This window comes from Pollachius pollachius (genome assembly GCF_949987615.1).
Source record: "Pollachius pollachius genome assembly, chromosome: 7".
NCBI classification, from domain to species: domain Eukaryota; kingdom Metazoa; phylum Chordata; class Actinopteri; order Gadiformes; family Gadidae; genus Pollachius; species Pollachius pollachius.
The window spans coordinates 15,492,966-15,517,314 of record NC_136940.1 but is presented as its reverse complement, the minus strand read 5'-3'; the positions used below and the strand labels follow the sequence as shown (position 1 = coordinate 15,517,314).

Below are 24,349 nucleotides of genomic sequence, written 5' to 3'. Positions count from 1 at the left end.
ACCCTGTGCCCAATGACATTCCTTTTGTGATCAGGCACTGCTCCAAGATTGGTTGGCTATGGTGAAGCAGTGAGATTGGAAGAGCTGATTGGATTGTTTAAAGGCAGCTCAGTATGTGTATAATTATATTAATATTATTATTAAAAGGGGGGCTTTTCTTACTTTGACTGATGTGTTAGCTTTCCGCTTGCCCCAAGAACCAGTAAGAAATGAACTTTGCGACTCGCTGCCTTTACTCTCCTCCTGAATCTGAAGCTAGGAAAGTAAACCTTGTTTGAGCTGGGTGCATGAGAACATCACGTCTGGCCCTATGAACATTCAGTTAACAGGATGCAAACAAGGTAGTTTACGAATATGTGTTCCGAGAGGGAGGGAGGGAGAAAGGAAGGGAATAGCAGTGCGGAGAGAAGATTCTTCTACTGTGTTTCTGTGAATGAACGTTAAAGCATGTGTTGAATTAGTCAGGGTTACATTCCAACAAACCACCACACAAGCAGAGGTCACAAATTAAAATGCCTTGAAGTGGAGGTTTATTGATGTGTTAAGTTGGAACGACACTTCAGATTAGGGTTGGGCATCGTTTGATCATCATTTTTCGGTTTTGGTTCCCACGTTATCGTTTCTATTAAGTTTCACTTTCATGCTTGTGCAGCTTAACAAAGCGCAACCATACTTTAGATGGCCAGGACTAGAGGAGAGCGTGGGGCTTGATTGTGACTGAATGGTCTGTCATGTCCCCTTCAAAATCGGGTTAGGGTTAGTTCACTTATTATATATTTTTCCAATAAAAGTCCCAAATTAGGATAGCAACTTCATAAAGCACTTTTGTTTGAAATGGTTCTTGAAAGAGTTGGCGGTTCAAAGCATCACTTCTTGATATAAACAGTTATTAAAAATCATGAGCTTTAATAACTATGGTGACCAAGCTAAACCGGGTAAAGTCCATTTATTTTTGATTCTCAAATAAGTAAACAGCTCAAGATTTTTTTTTAGAAATCTGTGTCTGTGTGTGTATGTCACACCTTCTTAATGTCCTCAATGCACTTGATGATGTAACTCCGCTTGATGGTCTCCTTGACAGCGTAAGCGTCGCTCAGGATCCCCAGGTGCTCCTCAGACGCCTGCTGAACCAGACTGGTGGGCAGGGTGGGGAGGTGGGCCAGCTCCCACAGAACTTCCAACACCTCCAAACACACACATACAGTTGAACTTTACAAGCACCAATAGCTAACTTCAAAGCAAAGTGGCTAACTTCATTATTAACTGTAGCAACCAAGCGTACATTGTGTTCCAACCTAGCGCGCACGCACACACACACTCCAATTTGAGGGACGTACCTTTCCTGTTGTAGCCTCAGACCGAGCCTCTCGGCCGATCCGTCCAATCAGACTGAGCAGTTTTTGTCTGACGCGGTCGCTCTCCACCTCCCAACTCTGAGACACACACAGACAATTAATAAAAACACTCATCATATCTCCAAATGGACCAACGGTGAAATGGCAGTTGCGGCATGGAGCACAGACCTTCTGTATGAGAACAAAGAGGTGGCTGAGCTGATCGAAGTTGAACTTGACGGCAGCAGCGGCGATGATGGTGTGGATGTTCTCAATCACCGTTGAAGACTGGCCGGCCTGGAATCATTCAATCAGATGAGCAAGAGATCAAATACACAGCAAACCATCAAATATGTACAGGCACATTTAATACTGTCAACATATTTGAGCTCTTCCATCACTTCACTCCCTACTGTGAACTGACCGTCTAATGGCCAGTATGCTTAACACACACACACACACACACACACACACACACACACACACACACACACACACACACACACACACACACACTTTTACCTGCTGTCTTTTTATTGAAAGCACAATGTGATAATTATACCTACATGGTGGTCTTATATAAAAGGGTCATATTATTAGTGAGGGTTGGTGTGCAATGAGCTACTTACTTGGATTCTCCAGATCTTTGAAAGTTCATCCATAGAGAGTTTACTGCCCAGGAGTTCGATAATTCCCTTTATTCTTTCACAGTACTGCGCCTGGTCTATGTTACCTGAAACGGTACACAGAGACAACATCTTTAAAGCTGCCAATGTTATTTTCTGATGCATAATTACATTCTAATTGCATTTTCCAAGAGAGGTAAGCACCAAACCGGGAATTCAAAAGGGAAGTTTAAAAAGGAATAGAGCCAAGTGCTTGGATAAACACTTGTTTGGTTGAGCAGCCCTTACCCTCCAGTGCTATTGACAGAACAGAGTTCTCCACGAGCCAATCCAGCAGTTTGTCTGTGTCAATGGCATTTTTAACAGTTTTAGACACTGTGCTCTCCTCAATAAGCTTTGTCACCTGGTAGAGAGAAATCAAAATACACAAAGATCAGTGCACTAACTCTGAAGCCATGCTATATTTTAGCAATTTTAACCATGACATTGCTTAGAATGGGATAGGCCGTCAAAGCGCAGGTAATGAGCAATCAAACGAGAGGGACCAAAAAGGATGTCCAACAGCTGTCAGCTAGGCAAGGTGCCTGCTAAATGACCGACCTCCTCTACAAACAAATTCACTTATCACACTGTGAGACATCTTGCATCATCTGCATTCAACCTGACATAAAATATGAGATAGTGTTAGCCTGTTACTGTTAATATAGGCTAAGGCGATACAACTGTAGGGTTACTGATATATTTCAGCTGTGAATTCAAATAGTGGTCGGCCTTTGTGGAGACGGAGAGACCCAGTCTCTCTGATTACGCACAGTATTAACATTTGAACATGACAAAACTGCCACCTCTAAATCCATTCAAGAGAATGTAGTGTTTCTAAATGTTAAACTTGTAAATGATGCGTTTCAGCTTATCAAATAAATGCACCAGCATACAATTGAGCAGAACAGGCATAACGTGTACCGATGGAGAGAACTATTTTCACAAGCGTGGGTGGGTAGATGGGAGAGTGCCTCATCACTAACTGTTGTGATGTGTTTTCTGCGTACGCTAATGTCTTTAAAGTCTGCAAGAAGTACTCCATAATAAAGCGATAAACACGTCAGCACATTAGAATGTGCTGAAGAAAACATTTTTCGCTTTCCTAGATGATCTAGGAGCTATAATTTGAGTGTCATATGTTGGAGCTGGTATTAGTTCATGAAATGTCAGAATCTAACTAACTATCTATCTATCTATCTATCTATCTATCTATCTATCTATCTATCTATCTATCTATCTATCTATCTATCTATTTCTAGTTGACTCTGCTGTATAACCCAATCAAGCATTTAGACCGTTCCCACCAATTTCCGACCATCAGGCCACCTCTTCTATTATTGATTCGGGGAATTCATCTTGCCTGTCAAACACATATAGCTAACCTCTGACACAGGTACTTAAATGCAAAACTTCAGAATAGCAGAGAAACTTAGGCAGGGAGCAAGTTTCTTTTTTAGATGTATAATTTAAAAAAATTGCCTGCGCTCTCTTTACAGCTTGTGGAGCTTGCCTACAGCAGCGTATATAACCTGTTGGTTAATATAATACACATTGCTATAATAATTCCATTTTATTTCATACATAGCATCTGGGACAGATAAGACTTCTAAATGCAAAGAAGCAAACAAAAGTTGCTTGAATTTATGCATACACCAGTTTCGTCTATAACCGGGTGAGTCCCAAACAATTTCAAAGAGCCCCCCACAAACGCTAAATCCTTACTAGGGATCGACCGATATGGATTTTTTAGGGCCGATACTGATATATTTTCATCAGCCTTAGCCGATAACCGATACCGATTTTCTTGAGCCGATATTTGGAGCCGATAATACCCTGGAAATCCAGAGTTCTCGCGAGAGCACAATTTGAATTTGCTCAGCGAGTCACTCTTGGAACGAGCAATATACTCGTGTATACTTGTGATGTATCAATATAGGCGGGCCAAAAGCGTTGCTGTTTTACCGACCGGATACGGCAATAGTCTTATCTATTGGTTAGCTCCACTGGTCTGGATACGTCACCCCTTGTATTCTTCTGATATTTTCAAATGCATGCTTGGTGCGGCCCCTCGAGTTGGGCCATTTTCATTACTCGTTGCCAGACCCTACAATGTTCTAGATGTGGGTCTGGATTTCCAGGCTAAGCCTCCCTCAATTACCATCATAAAAATGACACAATGATGATAACAAATGTTACAATATCTCAGTAGAAAAAAAAAATGAACTGTTTATTGAACGGTCTGTAAATCATGCCGAAGGAAAAAAAAAAAAAAAAAGGCAGATACTGAAAAAAATATCGGCCGATACCGATACACGTAAAAAACGCGATTATCGGCCGATAATATCGGCCGGCCGATATATCGGTCGATCAATAATCCTTACATCAAAGGAGGGAAGTAATACAGTTTCAAAGATTCATATTCCATGTCCTCCTACTGGTCAGCAGACTAAAGAATAGAGTTCCCTGCTTTCTCACCTAGGGGTCTCTTCTTTACTACAGATAAAGACTGAGCATACTGCCATTTGTTAAGCTCCACTCAACACTGAGTCGTAGATTTTTTGGGTCTTTGTCCAATATTTCATTGTGAAATGAATTGAAATGTCCTCATGGGAAAACATGGTTGCGTTATTAAGTGCCACAGCGTTTCTCAAGCGTGATGTGGCAAAACAACGTTTTCATTAGTCAATGTATCAGTATATTTACGTTGATTTAGGATTTAAGTTCTAAATCAAGTCCTCTCAATATGGCGGAGGATCAACAACAACAATTCCCATCATGTACAAGCCCCTATATATCCAGCCCACGGCAACGCGTAGAGTTTATGCTGTTTACCTCCTTGAGGGAGTTCATCTTGGTGGAGAAGTGGGGGGTCTTGAGCATCCGGAGCAGGGTGTCCAGGCGCAGGTCGTCCACCACCGTGACCAGCTCCCTCTGGAACCTCATACACAGCAACTTGATGGCTGACAGCAGGTCGGGGATGCTCACCAGACGCTGGGGAGGGAGGTAACAGCCACTCATAGATTCATATTAGATTATTTAATTGTTTTCTTTCCCCTTCTATTTTGTCCCCTATGGTTTCACTTCATTCAAGGCTCAAGTCGATTTAGAGTGCCTGTATATGAATAGTTATTCTACCTTGTCTTTCAGGTCTTTCTCCTCCAAGTTCTGTACATAGGTTATCATCTTGTGGATGACCGGATCAAGCATGGGCTGCAAGAAACGCATTTCATTATACTTGTATATTTGCGTGGGAGAACAGGTTCGACTGTATCAAATGGCCAACAGAAAAATAATGTCTGGTTTGGTTCAACAACCAAACTAGAGCACCAGTGATTGCAGGTTCAGCATGGTACTGTTTTACATTTGGGACTCTGGAATGTGTTATGGGAAAAGGAAACATTGTGTTGTATATATCCTTCCCGTTCTACTTTGCCTATCCAAACATGGAAAGTTATTGGAACCAACTGGGAGCTGTATTCAAGGTTGAATAAAGCCAAAGAAACGTACCTGGACCAGGCTGGAGTTGAGGTATTCTGCACAAACTCCGAGAGGCTGAACCAGGGCTGATACACACTGCATTAAGACACAGAGAGAGCTGCTCAGAAGTGCTACAACAATAAGGAAATAAATCCTCCAAATAGAAAATTATAGACTTTTTTGATAATGGAGATAACAGGTGTGCTGAAATTAAAATATTATTAAAAAGGTCCCATGGCATGAAAACTTCACTTTAGGAGGTTTTTCTAACAATAATATGAGATCCCCCAGCCTGCCTACGGTCCCCCAGTGGCTAGAAATGGCGTTAGGTATAAAACAAGCACTAGGTATCCTGCTCCGCCATGGAAAAATGAAAGCTCAGACACTCCGATTTCGAATTTGGCCCCATGTCGTCGTCACAAGGCCAAGTTACCTACCCTTTCTCTGCCCTGCCCGCCCAGAGAATTTGGCAGGCCAATGAGCTACGACCGTGCATGCGCGAAATGTGTGTGTGTGAATACACACTGTAACGCAAGTGTCGTACACTTCTTTGTTATTTGGATAACCATTCTGCTGTTGGTTTTATGGCGCATAACACGTCAGGTTCTCTGACGTCTCTGGTATTTCCACGAGACTCGTAGTGGGGGTAATCTCCGCCATGGTTGAGAAGGAATTGGGGGAAAGGAACTTTGGCTTTGACTCCCTGAAGTACATGAACCGCGACATGGAGGAGAAAGGGATTGTTGCCCGTAATTGTCTCGCCGGAGCCCCGCTGCCCACTGCCCACGGCCGAGGCACCACCGCCGCGGTGCGGTGGTGCCTCGGCGCTGCTGAGACAATCGCGGTCAACAATCGCAGGCAACAATCCCTTTCTCCTCCATGTCGTGGTTCAGTCTACTTCAGATTGATGTGGAAGAACCAGAGTCGTTTGAGATTCATAATATCGTCTGGAGGTGCACACAGCTTTTGCCTGTGATAATATATATTAAATGATATAGATATCTATGTATAATATGATATTATTTAGATAGAGCTCCAGGACTCCCGCCGGAGCACCCGGAGTGTTCTAGAATATTTACAGAACACGGCCGAAAGCTGTGTGCGCCTTGCCATTGCGATACATCGACTGTATAAACGAGCGCAAGGTACCGTGGCCGCACCTTGACCCGCCTCTAAAAAACGACATGTTTGTGGAAAGCTCATTGTGGGACTGGCTCGTAGGGGCTGTAATTCTGCACCAAGGCTGAATTTCTTGAACGTCTTCAAGTACTGTATTAGGGGCCCACTAACAGATACATAAAATTATTCATAAATGAGCATGCCATGGGATCTTAAAACATGCATTCCATTTAGTTCGAAATAGAACGCCATTTCTGTTGCAGGCAAACTGCTGTGCAATTTAAGCATCATACAATGAGCCAAAATGATAGAAGACCTAATACAAAAAGTAGGAACGTTGGCATGTTCATGAGGTAAACGATAACTTGATCAACAGTTTGGTCCAAAAACATCACGAGTCATACAGATAGAGTCTCGGCAACTGATTATTGACCAGAGACACAGACTATTATGTACATCAACAAGACTATACTCTAATCCACGTGTCATACTGCAGGCCAAGGGGTCAAGAAATGATGGAATGCATGGAGCATTTTAACTACTACGTGTTAGTGAGTGTGCATGAGTGAAAGTCAGGGAGAGAGCACGCATGGATGTGTGGGTGAGTTCGCAACAGCGGAACCCAGCTGTACTTTGTCATGCAGGGCCAAAACTAGAAGGTTTGTGATGAATGGCTGTAGTGTTCCTCTACTTTCTGCACCATTTTCCTCCTCTTTGCCGATCTTGCCGGCCTCTTTCTGGAGGAGCTTATGACCACAATCCTTTTGACTTCCTACCCATCAAAGACAATTGAATGAGACACCCCTGGGATGCACCTCCTGCCATTTCTCTATTTACTCCCTCTTTTGCTTTTTGAGTGTGGGTCTCCCCTCTGTCTTCCTAGGTATCTTCCTCCCCCCAGTCTCTTTCTCTGCAAATGGGGCATCTCCAAACAGAAAGCTTTCACACTCTGCCTGCACCTCCAGAGTAAACGAGCAAGATCTCTAACTTATTAACATGCTAATGGCTTCTGTGTGTGTATGAGAGACACACACTGAATCAATGCTTGTGTTCCGGCCAGGTTCACTGAAAGAGGCTTCAGTACAAGGATTCCTCTCAACACACACACACACACACAACACAGCATTTCAGCTGTCACACACACACACACACACACACACACACACACACACACACACACACACACACACACACACACACACACACACACACACACACACACACACACACTTTAAATTGGAGCAGTTATCTTTTACTGTAATACAGCACTGAAATACATCCTTAAGGTCATGGAATGAACAGGAGAGAACTACCAAATTAGCTCCATATACCGTTGTGTGTAAATCACTATCACTGTTCCCCTCCCCCTTTCCACAATCCATTTATTCTTTGGAGTAAAACATTCATTGCATTATTGTTAGAGTCAGGCCACCAGTGCATGCTGGGAAAAGGTTTCTCTTACCGCTATCTCGATTTCCTCAGCATTAAGCTTGGTCTGGATGGCGGTGAATCCTCCCATCTCTCCAAACTGGAACAGACAGATGAAAGGAGAGAGGTGTGAGGCCAAGCACAAGGTTTACATTTAGACACTTTAGGAATGTTTCAGTATGTCACCATGATGTGTTGCTTAGCGCTAATGACTTACTCGATTCACCAGGTCCACCAGCCAACCGTGAGGCTCCTGAAACACACAGTTGAAACTTAAATAACAAATTGCCTTGTGAGAAAGTCATTAGAAATGTATGGTAGATATCCTCATTTATGACTATTTTGTCATATGTTTTATGGTCTGATGCGTCTTCAGTAAATGTAAAAGCTTTGGAGATTCAATGAAAACAATCTTCAGAGGTTCTGTTGGGTTAAGTTATGTCACGTGGAAGGCTCCACTGAATCATTCACAAATATCACGTCACCTTAGAGCTGTAACTAAACGCAACACGATTTCCGGACAGCTGTTGGATGTCTGTCAAGCACACTAAGCTATCTCATTGGATCTATTGCGCAAAGCTTCTGATGAGGAGCATACTCATTTTGCCCTCTGTTCTGGCTGGGGGAGATGGAAACAAAGGGCTAACTAGAGGCAAACAGAAGCCCAGCAAGATGTGCCTGCCTGGGAGGAGGAACAGAATACCTCCCCAGCATGCAGTTATTGATCTTTTTAGAGCATAGAGTGCTGCTGAGGATGTAGGTCAATCAATCTGTATGCATAGCTGTATATATTAGATAAAGATTTACACATTAGTAAACACGTATGCCCTACTTTACACCAGTTAATTATATTGCATAAGAATGTTGATTGGACAATTATGACAGTTTTAGTTGCTTATTAGTTATCATTTTGGGCTTCTCAAATCCACCTAACACATAGCCTGTATACAAAGCATTCAATTTCCATCAACAGCTTGTGTTGCCTGTGCAGCCACTGGTTAATTTACAGCAACAATAAAGAAGATAAACTCTTAATTTAGCTTGATCTAATTGTAGGGTGTGATGTACCTTCTGATAGCTGTTGCTAGGGGATACAGCAAACATGTTGGCCTCCTCTCCAAAAACTTCTGCCCAGTTCCTCTGACAGGCCTTCATACGGTTTTTGAAGTGGTACTCATTATCAGGGTTAAAGGCCTGGACGAGGGGAATGAAGAAGTGTTAAGAATGCCCTTTAATGTTTAATCTCATGTGTCAAATATGTATACACATCAGTCAGAGTGATATAACGACAGGGAGATAGAGAAACACAGACGGACAAAGAGTCAAGGAGGTGCAATATAAAACACTGAGGAGGCAGAGCGAGACCTTACCATGGTCAAAACACCCATCAAGTTAACTGGGATGGGATCCTGCTTGACTCTCTCAGCAGCCAGTTCCACAAGAAGCATCAGCATGTTGTAGATTCCCTCGTGGATCTCTGTGCCCCACTTGTGGACGGCACTGCTGGTCAGCAACTACAATCAAAAACAATATGATATGGTATTAAATCATGTATTAGAGCTGATTGACTCGTGTCACATTGCAATTAAAGGTTTAGTTTATAGAATCTAGTGGCATCTAGCAGAATAGAGTTGGCAACTTGGCAGGAATATTAAAATATTCCAAAGTATGTTTGATTACTGTATAATCACATGCAAATATAATTGCTGTGATATCGTTACCCTACAATGAGCCCTTTATATCTATATAGGGATCTAGTCGTCTTAAAAGATATTAACTGAAATGTTTATACAGTAGCCCAGAATGGACAGACAGCTTTAGAGAGAACGTGCTTTAAAAATATATATATATATTTGAGAGTTGTAGGAAGGAGGGAGGCATAAGCCATGACCCATTTGTGAATCTTTTCCAGCATGGCTGTTGTGTAGTCGTTTTAGAAAGCAATGTTGTATAATCAATTTACACACACCATGACATTATATACAGGTGTTCGAGACACATAACCCTCTCTCAGACGAGTCTACTATAGCCAATGAAGATGAGCTTATGCTTTGTTCTTTCACCAAACTATTATATGTATTCAGAGCGTTTAATTATAACAGAGTTTGACTTTTTGATCCATGAGGGGGATTATGTCAAGTGGGTGTGGATTCATCCATGATTTGGAGACGTTTGTTTTTGTGGTTGTTTCCCTGTTCGATAACTAATGGGCTATCACTGTTTCAGAGAAAGTTGGTATCCAAAATGAAAGCTGTGTGATACAAAAAGGCACACAGTTATCAAAAGCAACCTATATTCAGTTACCACTGTGCAAGTAAACATTGGCCTTTAGCGTCAACTGCTATTTATATGAATAATTATAGGTCTATAAATGTAGTTTACCACTATGAATTCAGGACTGTGTGTGGAGCAACACACAGTTACCTCCGCCATGTCCTACAACATGTAGTGACCATGGTGACTATGACAAAGATATCCAAATGTAATTGATTAAACTGATTTGCAGATTAGAGCCGTCAAAATCCACCTTAGTGCAAAAGAAATGTATGTTGCTATTTCGCAAAGCGACATACAAGGCAGTAGGGGTGTAACGGTACACAAAAGACACGGTTCGGTACGTACCTCGGTTTTGAAGTCACGGTACGGTACAGGACGGTACGGTTCATAGTTAATGGGAACATTTTAAAAACTGTTTGTCAACAACGGAGGATGGCCGTAGATCAGCAGCAACTTGGTTATGGCATTTGCATTTCTGAATTCCGACAGGGGTTGTTGAAATATTGTCGTGAGCTGGGTTTGCACAGCTTGTTTATTTTTTCACAGCAACGGTGATAATAACACCTGGATGGTGCCTTTTCAAATGCGTGTGCATGTTAAAGTGCTGTACGTAGACACGGACAGCCCTCTCCATAGCCGGAGAGCCTGTCGGAGACCCTCTCCGTAGCTTACGTGCGCAACCAATATTTTTTTACTATCCGTCGACGCAATGGAGACAGCAGGGGTCTGCGATTGGTCCTCTAACAAAATCATTTCCGGGATCACTTTTCCGGTTTGACTTGGCACCTTATTTACTTTATACATTGTTTGATTTGCACATTAAGGACCAATAAAACACCAAATAAGATTTTAAAAGCTTTGGAAGTTTATTTGCAACACTACTTACATGGTTTGTAGTCAAGTAATCGATATTAAGATCGTTCGGGCAGCGAATTGCATTGCGAGTCCGACATCCCGACGGAGAACTGCGAATGCTCGAGGTGGGTCTCCATAGTTATGGAGTCGGATTACGGAGTCAGAGTAGTATACTTTGGCTAAAACAGTCCGGGGGGAACTCTGACTTCAAGTTTTACATTCCGCATCGCAAAACAAGCCTTTACAATCGCCATATTAACGCTATGTACGCCACATTTACGCACCGCGGTCCACCTCTGTAACCACCCAGAAGTGCCTGTACCGTGACGGTTCTGTACAAATACGTGTATCGTTACACCCCTACAAGGCAGGGCTTAATATTCAGTTGGCTGCAATCTGCAACCATACCACTACTATTCAATTTTACACACTAGACCTTTCAGTTAAATAACTGATTATTCAATTGGATAAGCATGTAGACTCCTTGAAGGCATCACCTTGACCTCAGCAGTGGGACCTCTCACCTTTTTGAAGGCTTCATGCATGCACCTATCCATGAAGCGCTTACAGTTCTCGTCCGCATCAGCCAAACCTGGGAGAAAGACAGGCAAAACGTTTATTTTTTTTATATCCCACATTCCCAAATGTAGCAGTCACTATTATCCAAAGTGCCTTAAAGTGAATTCAAAACACATGTTATTAAGCCACCATTTCAACAAAGTGCATCTTATCTTAAAGAGCAGGTAGGGATTTAGAACCTTGCTAAGAATGGTGACAGGTAGAATGAAAAATTGGGGATCAGAGTACCTTGCAAATAGGAGAGACCTTGGAGCAGCACAACCCTGCCCTTAAAATCTAAAACCATGGAAGAACTTTGCCCAAAGTTTGAGCTTTAAAAACATCAGTTTCCAAAATACCAATGTGTGAAACAACCCAGCAGGCCAAAACAAAACATGCAGCCCACACAACCAACAGAGAATTACGGGAACTTGTTTACCATGGAAATCCAACAACGAAAAGGTTGAATTACACACAAGAGGAACATCACAGCTCATTCTTGAGGTAAAATAAGGATTGTTCTCACACACACACAATAGGACAATCTTACCATGTCGGGCGAGGCAGGTGGATGCAATGAGACACTTGCCCAGGGACTCCTCTCTCTTGTAGGGTATGGACCAGTGGTCGGTGAACACTCGGCTCTCCAGTTCATAAAGGTTGGTGGTGGGGAACTCCATGCTACCTCCAGAGCAGTTTCCATTCTCATCGTTACTTCTCTGCCACACACAGACAGACACAAGTTAGTCTGTCATGTTAGATCTACAGTTAGTAATTTAATGGCCCGCTTGCACATTAAACCTTCGTCTTTCTAAAACAATAAAAAATATATATATTTGAAAACTAAAGAACGACTTATTGACGCATTATCCGGCTTAGTTTTATTGACTGATTAGCAGATACAATTATTTAACAGATCAACATTGTCTAGAAATCGTCTGAAGTAAAGTTATCACGCTACAAAATTATTCTGTATCACACCAACTCATTGCACTGGGTAAACCAAATATTTTACCCAGTGCAACCCAGGGCTACTTAACCAAAAGGAAATAATTAAAAAGGTAAATGTCGTCATTTTCCCCTAAAGTTGAACACACAAAGGGAGTCCTACATTTAGCAGATTGAAGCTGTTCCGGTACGTTGTGGGGCTTTAATGAATAAGCCAGAGCCCCAAAAATGTATAAGTTGTTCCACAGTGACCCAAGTGCTGTAAAGAATATCCCCAGACTTGGGAGGAAGAATCATCTTCTAATGAGTATGAGGAATAGCATCCCGTCTTCCCAAAACTGAATCATGCATCATGATCTACTATTTCGGTCTCAAGGGCAGGCTAGCGAAAGTATAAACTTGTTGACCAAATTAGTGATCGACCGATATATCGGCCGGCCGATATTATTGGCCGATATTTGCGTTTTATACGTGTATCGGTCGATATTTTTTTCAGTATCTGCCTTTTTTTCTTTTTTTTTTTCTTCGCCATGATTTACAGACAGTTCAATAAACAGTTCATTTTTTTTAAATTGAGATATTGTAACATTTGTTATCATCATTGTGTCATTTTTATGATGTTAATTGAGGGAGGCTTAGCCTGGAAATCTAGACCCACATCTAGAAAACTCTAGGGTCTGGCAACGAGTAATGAAAATGGCCCAACTCGAGGGGCCGCACCAAGCATGCATTTAAAAATATCAGAAGAATACAAGGGGTGACGTATCCAGACCAGTGGAGCTAACCAATAGATAATACTCTTGCCGTATCCGGTCGGTAAAACAGCAACGCTTTTGGCCCGCCTATATTGATACATCACGAGTATACACGAGTATATTGCTCGTTCCCAGAGTGACTCGCTGAGCAAATTCAAATTGTGCTCTCGCGAGAACTCTGGATTTCCAGGGTATTATCGGCTCCAAATATCAGCTCAAGAAAATCGGTATCGGCGTATCGGTTAGCGGCTAAGGCTGATGAAAAAATATCAGTATCGGCCCTAAAAAATCCATATCGGTCGATCCCTAGACCAAATAACATACACAGAAAAAAAAAGGGCAGCTCAGCATCATTACATTTTCTTTGTGTGGTAGAGCAAGAGCAGCAATTGTGATTATTTACATTATGAAGTTAAATACATATTCTTGAAGGAATATGCATATTCACGATTCAATAAGTGAATTGATTCAAGAAGGCTTACCCAGGTAGGCAGAGTTCATCCACGTTCGACAAATTAAAATAATGAAGGCACACCCTGAATGTACCGTCATCAAAACTGATTGTAAAATTAATACCTTCAGTTTTGAATAGCTACTATGTTTGTGTATTAAAAGAATCACACATCTCAATAGCAGTTTATATTTATTAAATTGGAAAGATGATGGATATTCAACAAATAATTTTCACGTTCTGAATTACATCAAACCAACGCAGCGAACTATAGACGCGATTACTGGTAAGTCCTGTGTGTCTTTTTAGAAATTCATGCTTGCTTTGCGATTTATCGATGTGACATAATGCAAGTTAAAATATATTGTTTTGCAATAGACAGCAAATATATCTCTCTTGAATATACAATATATTTATGATTTTTGCCTGCATATCACAATATACCATTCAACATTGGTTAAGATTAGGGATGCAGCAATCAGTTTTTTTTGGCAATGTGTGATCAGACAAACTGACACGGATCACCAATTTTTCAGAGGCTACAATATCTCAGTTTTTTCAGAAATTAATTTCAAACCCAATCTACATGAAATGTATTACTACTCTATGGAAGATAGTAGAGTCTGATCACGTATTACATGGTGTCTGTGTGCCAATAATAATCAGTGGCCGATCAAAAGGTGCATCACTAGTTAAAACATCAAATAGAATATTGTGATATGTGAAACACAATATTGGTTTTCTCAATTGCTTAAACACATTTCCTGATAGACTACCTCACTTTCTCAAAACCCTAAACATAAAATCTCAAAACTCACACACAAAATTCAGAATCCTACACTTCGCTTGCAAAAGCACACTTTGCCCTCAAAACAGTGTTAACTCTTCACTAAACTGTATTTTCTTTTCAAATAACAAACACATACTTCATATGAGTAGACATTTCTAAGCACCCCATGAAAACTGGTGTGCAGAATGGAAAAGACTAAAGCATGAATGGAAAACACTATATGAATGCTTCATCAGTATTATGCTTTTGCGTTTTCAGTGTTACACTGTCACCTGTTGGATGTAAAATATTACCGTAAATGTTTTTATATATACTCAAATAGAAAACACAATACTTTACAGTAACAACAAATACAGTATTTGTACCGAAAATGTGGAGTCTACTGTAAAGCACAGCAAAAAGGATGAAATATATCTTTGAGGAAGAGGTCGTCCGTAAAGCCAACTCGATTTTAGACTGTAAAAGCCACCCCCTTTACAATCATTTTGAGGTTCTCACCTCAGGCCGGAGATTCAGAGTGCCTTTTTGTAGATGCAATAGGACCAAAAAATCATTTTTAACTAGGGCAATAACTAGGGCCTTGCTAAATTTGCAGACGTCGTATGTTTATTGGTCATTGTTGATGTCTTACAGTAATGTATTTCTTGTATGCTTTTACGTATCTGTTACAGTAACCTGTCTGCAAACCAAGTTTCCCTTTGGGATAATAATAAACCTACTATAACTTTAACAGGATGAAATGAAAGAGATAACAGAAAATAGGCAATACTGTAAGCAAAAGCAAATTTTAGATTGCTAATTGCACAACAGCCTTTGGAGCTTAGAAATGTGATTGGCAGTGTGTTCTGTGTGAACACAAAGAGGGGATTCAGGAAGAGTGTGCAAGATATAGAGAATTGTGTGTAGTGTTGTGAAAAATGTGTGGTTTGGAATGGGCATCTGAGTCTAAAGCAGAAAATGTGCTTAGAGTTCAGCAGAATTGGTTTGGCAGTTGGTTCATGAGTTTCAGGTTGTGCACATTGTGTCTGATGTTCCAATTAATGTGTTTAAACAATTGCGAAAAACTTATCCAAAGGCTGATGAAAATAGCTACAAAACAGTTAAACTTTAAACAATGCCCATGGCGTATCTTACTGCATATTTAATAACCTTGTTGATGTATGTAGATGGTCTGCACACTGAACAAGAGGCAGGAAGAAATGGAGAAGGGAGATGCAAAGAAGAAGTATCACATTTCATCTTCTCCTGTTTGAAGTGATAAAGAGATGAAAGATGGATGGATGCCAGGGGGTGTGGAGAATGAGATGAAACCTGCTATGACATTAGACAAAGGTAGTGAAAGGCAACCAAGAGGGAACTTTTGGGAGAGAATACCCAATCAGAACCATTCAATTTCCGAATACAAAAAAAACGATCGCCTCCAGTCACTAATGGAGCCACATGACTGCTTAAAACCTAGATGTCTCGAGACATCAAACTTACTAGTGACATATATAAAGAGTATGGAAAGGCAATAAGTGGAATATAGGAGGCTTTTCCAAAAACAAAAATATGAGAAATGCAGATAGGCAGGGAATGAGGGAGAATGAAAGGCTAGGCTTCCCAAGGGGATCATCTCCATGTTTCTATCTGCACAGAACAGAGAGGTAACCAATCCCGCACCAGTCTGTTACCATGCACCCTTATGACCCCCCTGGGACCCCCACCTCAGCAAAATACTGCAGTGTGTGTGTTTGTGTGTGTGGAGAGAGACTATATTTAGGAGCGTAATATGGGGCTAAAGACCTATGACAGGCCGCTGAAGGATAAAATAAGTATGAATAAAATGTTGCATGAGGAGGTGAATAAAATCTGTATTTTTCCTTAATGCTGAGAACTACTGATGTACTAGGAATAAGGTGAAATATTATCTAAAAGGGATAAGAAATGTTGCCAATTGACAGTAAACAAACAGGAGTGTTAGACTAAGGAAATGCAATTTCTCCTGATCAGGTTTATTCCTCTCATTCCAGTATCATCGTTTTTAACTACAGGGACGGTCTAATTAGCATAAACTACCATTGGCAATGAAAGACCATAACCGGATAAGACATACTGATCTCACTCAAAATATTTGAGTTCTACACTAGTAGTAGTAAGTTACATAAACCAAATGCATGAAGGGTGACACACCAGTGCTGTGAGACGATTTAAAAGGTCAACATTAGAGTAGTAATGATTAACATTTCTTTGCTTTGGCCATGTTGGAATGCAACAGGTGTACGGGTTTCTTGCTAACTCATTACAGCTCAACGATGGGCCTTGCTTGAGCGGTCATAATGTATGAAGAACTTTCTTATAGCCAGTGCGTACGATATTATGCGAACATGTCATAAGGTAGTTATTGAGAAATGAGAATTGTTCATGGAACTGGTCTTCAAGCTGTCCAGAAAGAAGAGGATAAACCAGTGGTCCAGAGAGGACCAGTGAGTGGTTTGCTATACTGACAAAACGATTCGTCGTCATGGGATAAAATGGTAGCGTTTTAAACGTATGGGCAGCTTTTTGTTCAATGGCATAAAGATGACGAACAAACAGCAAAGATCTTGGGTCGTGCTTGAAGTGGCTAAATGTTAAGAATTGCGAAATACATACGGTTTCTCAAATGCACTAGAAAAGGTTATGCAGGAATCCATGGTTGACACTGCCTTGGTTTACGATAAGGGGCAAGGGCTAACGATAGCAATTTTTTAACTGTGCAGTGGTTAATGTATTGAATCATTAGGTTGATTATTTTAATCCCTATTGTGACTAAAACGTGAATCCAGTTACACCTTAACTTAACCCTGCCAGCACAGTACTACTGCTGCTACTCGGAGAACCGCGCGGGCAGCATAACGTCCCGGCTAGCTAGCCGCTACTTGGTTAGCCGGTTGGAGTTGACAGCAAACCACAGTGCGAACCCGGTTCAAAACGGGGTTTATATTTATCACACGGTCTTCGTCCGCCAAAGTCAATCGTTCTCAGCGTTATAGTCTATAGGATTGAGAGTGCATGCCTCGACCTTTCCCTCCTGCTTTGAAAGATATGCTTGATGTTAAGCTAGCAGTGATTTCGCCTAATGGGCGATCCCTCTGGTCAGTAGTGCTAAATTACTGGTATAACGCATACTTTCACACATTCCCAAGAATTCCCTTGCTGGTGGTTGAAGAAAGACTGTATCTGGCCTTACCTCGCTGTCCACCACATCGTGGTATGCAGGCGGGGGATCAAAACCCCCCGTCCCAGTACGCCCGCTGTTTTCCCCGTCTCCTCCTGTCCCCGAGCCCGTGGTAGGCCCACTCTCCATCGGCTCATAACCATACCCGAGTCCGGGGCTTTCGTTCGTTAGAAGCGCGACTGCCTCGTTTATATCATTCTTTGCCAAGCGAAGCGCTTTCCGTATTGCAACGGGGTCTGGAAAGCCCATGCATAGGAGCGTTGTCATATGCTGCTCCTCTTCAGTCTCCATGTTTAGCGCGTCTCCGTCTCTCAGACTAGTAGCAGCGGGGTATGGAGCACATCCCTGTCGCCGTGCACGCCGCCATGTTTACAGTCCACTGCTAACCTGTCACGATGGATTCCCACAACAGCGCCATACGTTTCCGAGGATGCGTGGAGTGCGTCACCCTTACCCGCCCAAAAGGGATGTTTTCATAACGCCTGGTTCTTATTTTCAAATTTTCTTCTATTATTCAAATAAAGGTTAGGATATTAGGGGTTATGGACAAAATATAATTAATTTGAATTTGCAATCAATCCAATTACGGTTATAATTGGGTAAGCATGTGTGGACCAGTGTAACGCACATCAACATCTATTAGATAATATTATTAAAATATCTATTTTAAATTGTTTTACGAAGCGTATACTATAACAGTTAGCCACCTGACAAGAAAAGGGTGTGGCATAGTGATTTCATTCGTGTAGAAGAACATCACGTGGAAATTAAAATCATGTGACAAGGAAAAGCCAACAACAGAAAATGGCTGCAACGGGTGATAAGGCGGCTGCTATGGACAGCATCTCAAGGGTGGTAATGGCCCACCCGACTGCGTTAAATCTGACAGGAACCACCGTCCCTCACGGCGAGAGCCTGGAAGATGCAGTGGAACATCTTGCACCAGCGCCCAAGAAGCCAAGCACGAACAGTGAGTACTGAGTTGATGTCAGTTCAAGGCAACTTGGCTAGCTACCCGATGACATTAGGAACGGATGCATTTTCTGCTTGCCTTGTGCTTTAAATAACGTCATGTTGTACGAAAATACATATCATAGTTGTATAGAATGAATTAACACTATAACAACAATATAACAATATGCATGTTTATTTGTAATTACTCTTGACTTTATGCTAATACACTTAATTCCCACTACGATATCGATAACAACGGTGTTATAACACAGGATTGCTATTATTGTCCTTCTTCTCGGTTTTAACATCATTGATTTTGAAGAATTATTTTGTGTGTGTGTTAAGGTGATGGTGGAGTGGAGACGGCAGAGGAGGCTGTGGAGCCTGCAGAACCCGACATCAATGAGCTTTGCACTGACATGTTTGACAAGATGGCAATATTTCTACAAGGAGAACTCACAGGTTTCATCTTCTTTTTGCTCTTCTCCCTGTTCATACCAAGTTTTGTAACCTTTCCTCTGAGCACATGTAGAAATGTCTAAAAATAACAATTAAATATAATATTTATTCTAAGCCCCATGTTCTTAGTAAAGGAACAGTACGTTTTTTCTTAGCAACATCTAGTTGGTTGAAGCTACAAAAGTTTTGTTTTTATTACCTGACAAAAATGTTGATGATGCAGACACTGTGTACGTCTAACTCTGGAAACATCTGAGTAGATGTATAGTAATGTTGCGTCTTTTAAGAATAAATGCATTTTCACAGACAATGGGGCTCACATTTTAACACAGTACATAGACAAAGTACACAAGATATAATGATGCAATGCAAAAAAACACAAGGTCCTCAATACAAAAGTACTACAGTCGTTCACACAAGAGTTGACTACCACAAAACATGCTGGGATGTCATTGGTGAACTTCAATCGATTTCTACAATAGATATTCCTATTTTTACCGCATTAGAAGTTGAAAACTGACTGAAATCCTAAATAAGAGGGATACGATGTAACCATTCAGCTGCATTCAGGAAAATGTTTTAACAATGCATGATTGCCCAAACTCGATATCGTACCCTTTGACTTTTCACAAGGGAGTAATTATTTTTATCCCGCTTCCACTCCTACCTTTCTCCTCCTCCCCACACAGCAACATGTGAGGATTACCGGCTGCTGGAGAACATGAACAAGCTGACCAGTCTCAAGTACATGGAGATGAAGGACATCAGCATCAACATCAGCCGTAACCTGCAAGACCTCAACAACAAATGTGTGTGTGTGTGTGGAGTATCAGCTGATACTCGATTTTTGGGGCCGATACAGATATTGGGGAGTAAGAAATAACCTAAATCGGCCGATATTTAAAATGTATATATATATATTTATATTTACATGTAGAGCTTTTAGCTGGCGCCTTTATCCAAAGCGACTTACAATAAGTACATTTGTCAGAAGAAAATTAAACTATATAATGCTGTAGGTATAATAATATGGGATGTTTGTAGAACCAAGTACAAGCACTAACAATTGCTAGGTTAACCCATTCCCCGTATGCAACAATGATAGCTAGGATAAGATGCTTCACAACTAAGTACCATAACTTAATACAACATACAATAAGTGCATACATTAAGTGCCAGGACGCACAACATACAATAAGTAGGAGGGGTAGGACAGGGTGGCTATGCAGATGACTGGCTATCTAGGTGAAGATATATTGGTTTATATATCTGTTGATACAATATTGTATCAATGCTAGGGATGGAGCAGTTCCTTGGGATTTGTGGCTCACCCTCCAGCAATGCTTCGGGCCATCACAACATAACATGCAAATCCTGAGCTAAAGGAATCAATGAACTGTATGGGGAGGAGCTACCAACCTTCACCCAGACCATCATGGCAAACAGTTAATGTTGTGAGTGTTTATGTGGATATACTCAGTTTAAGAATTTTGAGGTTCAACCATAAAAGTAGAGGACTTCTAAAGGGATGAATGACATTTATAAATCAACAACATTTATTAAGCTTTCATATTGGCAAACATATATGCCGATACGATATATCTGTGATATGCCGATATAGGCCATAAAATCAGCCAACAAATATATTGATCAGGTTCTTATATTGTGTTTAATTTGCTAGAAATCTCACAAGTCATTTGTTTTATTTTCTGGCTGAGGTGTGTCAATACCAGAAATCGAGCATTTGACTCGACCTGAGAAGTCCTTGTACACTACCACTGTGGTAGTGTGTGTTCTTTTATGTGTATACTTGCACATTTATATTGGCTACAACCTTGAGATACAATTTACTACCTAGTATCTATTGCAATGTCTATGATCCGAATAGCATAGACATGGCACCTTTGACCTCTGAAGAATATGCATCTGTTATGGTTGTAGTATACTATCACTTAACCAACGTGTCTTGGAGTAACCCAGCAACGTGGGACTTCTGTTGGATGATACATGCTATACCACGTGCTGCTGTACGCTAAAAAGTACTGTGTGTGTGTGGACAGACAGACAGACAGACATTTATACACTTTGTTTACACAATTGTTTTTGTGTGTTTCAGATGCCAGCCTGCAACCTTACTTGGATCAAATAAATCAAATTGAAGAACAGGTATCATCTCTGGAACAGGCTGCTTACAAACTAGATGCATACTCCAAGAAGCTTGGTATGACAACATACAATTATTTTGAGTATGTTTGTAAACACTTATTTGAACAGTTGTAATTGAAAACTGAAAGACATAAGTGCATTCAGAGACTTTATTATGGAGATTAAAGAAAGCTAAAAAGAGGCTTCTGTATATCAGCTGAGCCACAGAGCCTTTTCTTTGAATGTCAGTCCTGTCTATTTCTGGTATGTTGGACATACTGAAGCCTTAAAATAGTTCAACCACATTGTTCTGCCCATTACAACCTTGAACAGCAGATGGCACTCTTACCTCACAGATAGTCTTCCATGCACATGGCTTCTTCAAGCCCTCCTCAGTTTCCCAAGCCAAAAACTCTTCACTTGAATATTGTTCACTTTGTTTCATGAGAATTTCATGCTGTTGAATGATTTATTTATTTATTTATAAATCTTTGTATCTGCTCAGAGGCTAAATTCAAGAAACTGGAGAAGCGATGAGAAGACATGCTGTCTCTCTTCTCCTCCTCCCTTTGCCAGTCCAGCCCGGCACTGCAAGACAGAAACAACATCCAGGCAAGCTCAATTTCACACCTAGATAAAACGCTTGAGAAACGGACAGTTGCCACTGCTTGAATCCTAATGAGCTTCAGCCGGAACGGACGAGAAGATTATGGCCAACTCTTTAGATCCATGGTAAAGTATGGCGTTGTACATTTTATATAAGGAAGTAATTTGCCCCTACTCCTTTTTGAAAAAAGGTGTGCCCCATCTGGAATAGGATCTACATGGCAGCGTATTCAGTGTGATAGATTTCCCTCACAGTATTAAAGCCTCAGGCGGGGTTGATCCAAAAGGCTTGAAGGCATTGTTATGTACATGGACTAATACTGATAGAAAACACTAACACATGGTATTGCGTAACTGTGTTGAAGGCAGCTGAAGCCAACTCGTTAGAATGCAGTATGCTTTGGAAGAGGAGTTTATTTAGAGTAGAGATATTGGATAATATGTAATGTGTACATAAGTCGGAGATGAAAAGCAATCAGCAGGTGTCAGTGCTGCACCATGTTCAATGTTGCCTCTCAATACTGGCTTCTACTTTAGTCTTCATGGCACAAGTGGTTAACAAAACTAGTTTGTTTTACACGTTTACTCTTTCTGGTTAAAATGTCCTTGGTTGTTCAAAATGAGCATACATGATTGAAGGCTGCTAACACACCTACTTGGACATTGAGTTGTCAGTTGACTTTTTCCAACTGTTTTTTATTGCTTTTCTTTTGCTTTTCTTTTACTATTATAACTATTGCTATTATTTTTTTAACCTATTGTAACAATTGCTATTCTGTTACTATGATAAATAAACAGGCTCTTGCACAATACTATGTAACCAGTCTGATATCACAATAAGGTTGCAGTTTTGTTCCAATCCCAATCACACAACCACTCAATTCAAGCTGCAGTTGACCCAGGTTTGTTGACAACAGTCCCCATGAATCAACAATGGAGCCTACTCCACCATCACTATAATCAATATGTGGGTCAGAGTGTTCGTGGCGCTTGAGCTCCTGATACCTTCCTCATCGGGAGAATTTACATATTTGGTTTCTCTGTTATTCATTGTGAAACGTAATCTAGAATATCTGGATGTGTCACCAGAAATGACCAAGTTAAGGCTGAGAGAATGAAAAAGTAATTATGGGTTGAGTATTTGCCAGAGACGAGCAGCAGGTCACTATCTTAGAATCTATGCATGATCCTTTTCACTATCAAAGGTTTCGCTCTCCGTCATTCACAACTTTTGCTGTAAACCTACACGCCTATAGCTGTGGGCAGCAGCATATAACCTAAAGTGATGTAGCTCTCCTGTGTTGTTGTGATCCCATGTGAGTGTAAGAGGGGAGAGAGGGGCCTAATCTAAAACAGGTTGTTTTCATTATTTTTGCTAAGGCCCCAACACAGAGGGAATTATCATTATTCATACTGTAATATTGTTTGCAGCAGAGCAGAGACCCCTCCATCTCCCTCTCTTTCCCCAGGCCTCAGGGCAGTAATATGCTCCTGCGTTTTACCGTCTCTGTATTTTATCAGATCTAGTTTTGGTTCTTTCTTAAAATGGGATATTTTTTACCAGAGGTTTGTTACTGTATGTTATAGAAAAAATAAGATTTGTAGGTGTATCTTAGATACTAAATTATGTTATCAGATTGATAACATGCCTGGCACAATATCCTTGTAAGGTTATCGTTCAGTACATATGTTAAGATATAACAGGTAGTCTATGCACCACATCTTTGTTAGGATACCGGGCATAAAGTACATAAACCAGAGGTTACACAGGGATTCTGGGTTAATTCCCACCACTGCCCAGCTTTCCATACCTCAATTGCTCTGATAGGGTGCATTATAGCAAGTCAGTTAGCCAACCGGAAGCAGATGTGGGGGTAAAACCCACTGTGCTTCAGTAAAATACCCCCAAACTCTAATAGGGATGGTAGGTTTTGGAAACACCAATACACACCAATATGTTCAGATCTTTCTGACAAATACTCTTGGATAACTTGTCATTTTTGTTTTTTGAGATCGGACTAATCTTAATCACCAGGATGTTCCTTTTCAGCAAGTTTCTACTTGGAAACAACACATTCCTAATTAAGAAAAGTGTTCCCATGTTTGAGTTTGGTTGGTGTGTTTATTTGTTGCTAGGGTAGACCAGACATCTTTTAAACACTGGGGTTGTCAAGGGGCTTCATGGGTTTTGGTTTAAAATGTAGGTCAATAAAAGTTTAAACATGCTCTAACTTCCTTTGCATGTTGTGTACACTGGGCTTTTTGCATGTTATTACTGTGAACGGTGATAATAAACCGTAAGCAGAAAATGTGCTAACTTTGTATT

General features: G+C 40.9%; 2 protein-coding genes across 10 annotated transcripts in view; one reads left to right on the top strand and one right to left on the bottom strand.

Moving 5' to 3' along the window:
• The window catches only part of usp24 (ubiquitin specific peptidase 24), a 50,490-nt gene extending 32,243 nt beyond the window's left edge, over positions 1 to 18,247 (bottom strand). For 4 of the 8 annotated variants that reach the window (XM_079740115.1, XM_079740117.1, XM_079740116.1 and 1 more), the window contains exons 1-16: positions 17,872 to 18,247; positions 12,267 to 12,435; positions 11,683 to 11,750; positions 9,397 to 9,540; positions 9,095 to 9,220; positions 8,244 to 8,279; positions 8,061 to 8,126; positions 5,510 to 5,575; positions 5,138 to 5,212; positions 4,835 to 4,993; positions 2,249 to 2,363; positions 1,964 to 2,067; positions 1,524 to 1,631; positions 1,338 to 1,433; positions 1,023 to 1,184; positions 163 to 255 (exon numbers count right to left, since the gene is read on the bottom strand). In XM_079740115.1, coding sequence (XP_079596241.1) covers positions 163 to 255; positions 1,023 to 1,184; positions 1,338 to 1,433; positions 1,524 to 1,631; positions 1,964 to 2,067; positions 2,249 to 2,363; positions 4,835 to 4,993; positions 5,138 to 5,212; positions 5,510 to 5,575; positions 8,061 to 8,126; positions 8,244 to 8,279; positions 9,095 to 9,220; positions 9,397 to 9,540; positions 11,683 to 11,750; positions 12,267 to 12,435; positions 17,872 to 18,150 — 1,866 coding nt within the window. In that variant the 5' untranslated portion in view covers positions 18,151 to 18,247. The remainder of the gene's footprint in view (positions 1 to 162; positions 256 to 1,022; positions 1,185 to 1,337; positions 1,434 to 1,523; positions 1,632 to 1,963; positions 2,068 to 2,248; positions 2,364 to 4,834; positions 4,994 to 5,137; positions 5,213 to 5,509; positions 5,576 to 8,060; positions 8,127 to 8,243; positions 8,280 to 9,094; positions 9,221 to 9,396; positions 9,541 to 11,682; positions 11,751 to 12,266; positions 12,436 to 17,871) is intronic. The other 4 variants (XM_079740119.1, XM_079740121.1, XM_079740120.1 and 1 more) reach the window with 1 other exon arrangement.
• A 409-nt stretch (positions 18,248 to 18,656) lies between these two features.
• On the top strand, positions 18,657 to 22,829 carry bloc1s2 (biogenesis of lysosomal organelles complex-1, subunit 2). Of its 2 annotated transcripts, none has more exons than XM_079739351.1 (5): positions 18,657 to 18,829; positions 19,159 to 19,275; positions 19,962 to 20,081; positions 21,389 to 21,438; positions 21,923 to 22,829. In XM_079739351.1, exons 1-5 carry the CDS (start codon positions 18,664 to 18,666, stop codon positions 22,049 to 22,051), a joined length of 582 nt encoding a protein of 193 aa, XP_079595477.1. In that variant the 5' UTR covers positions 18,657 to 18,663; the 3' UTR covers positions 22,052 to 22,829. The 2 variants fall into 2 exon arrangements, with proteins under 2 accessions (XP_079595477.1, XP_079595478.1); XM_079739352.1 differs by having other exon boundaries at positions 21,389 to 21,493.
• The last annotated feature ends 1,520 nt before the right edge of the window (positions 22,830 to 24,349 follow it).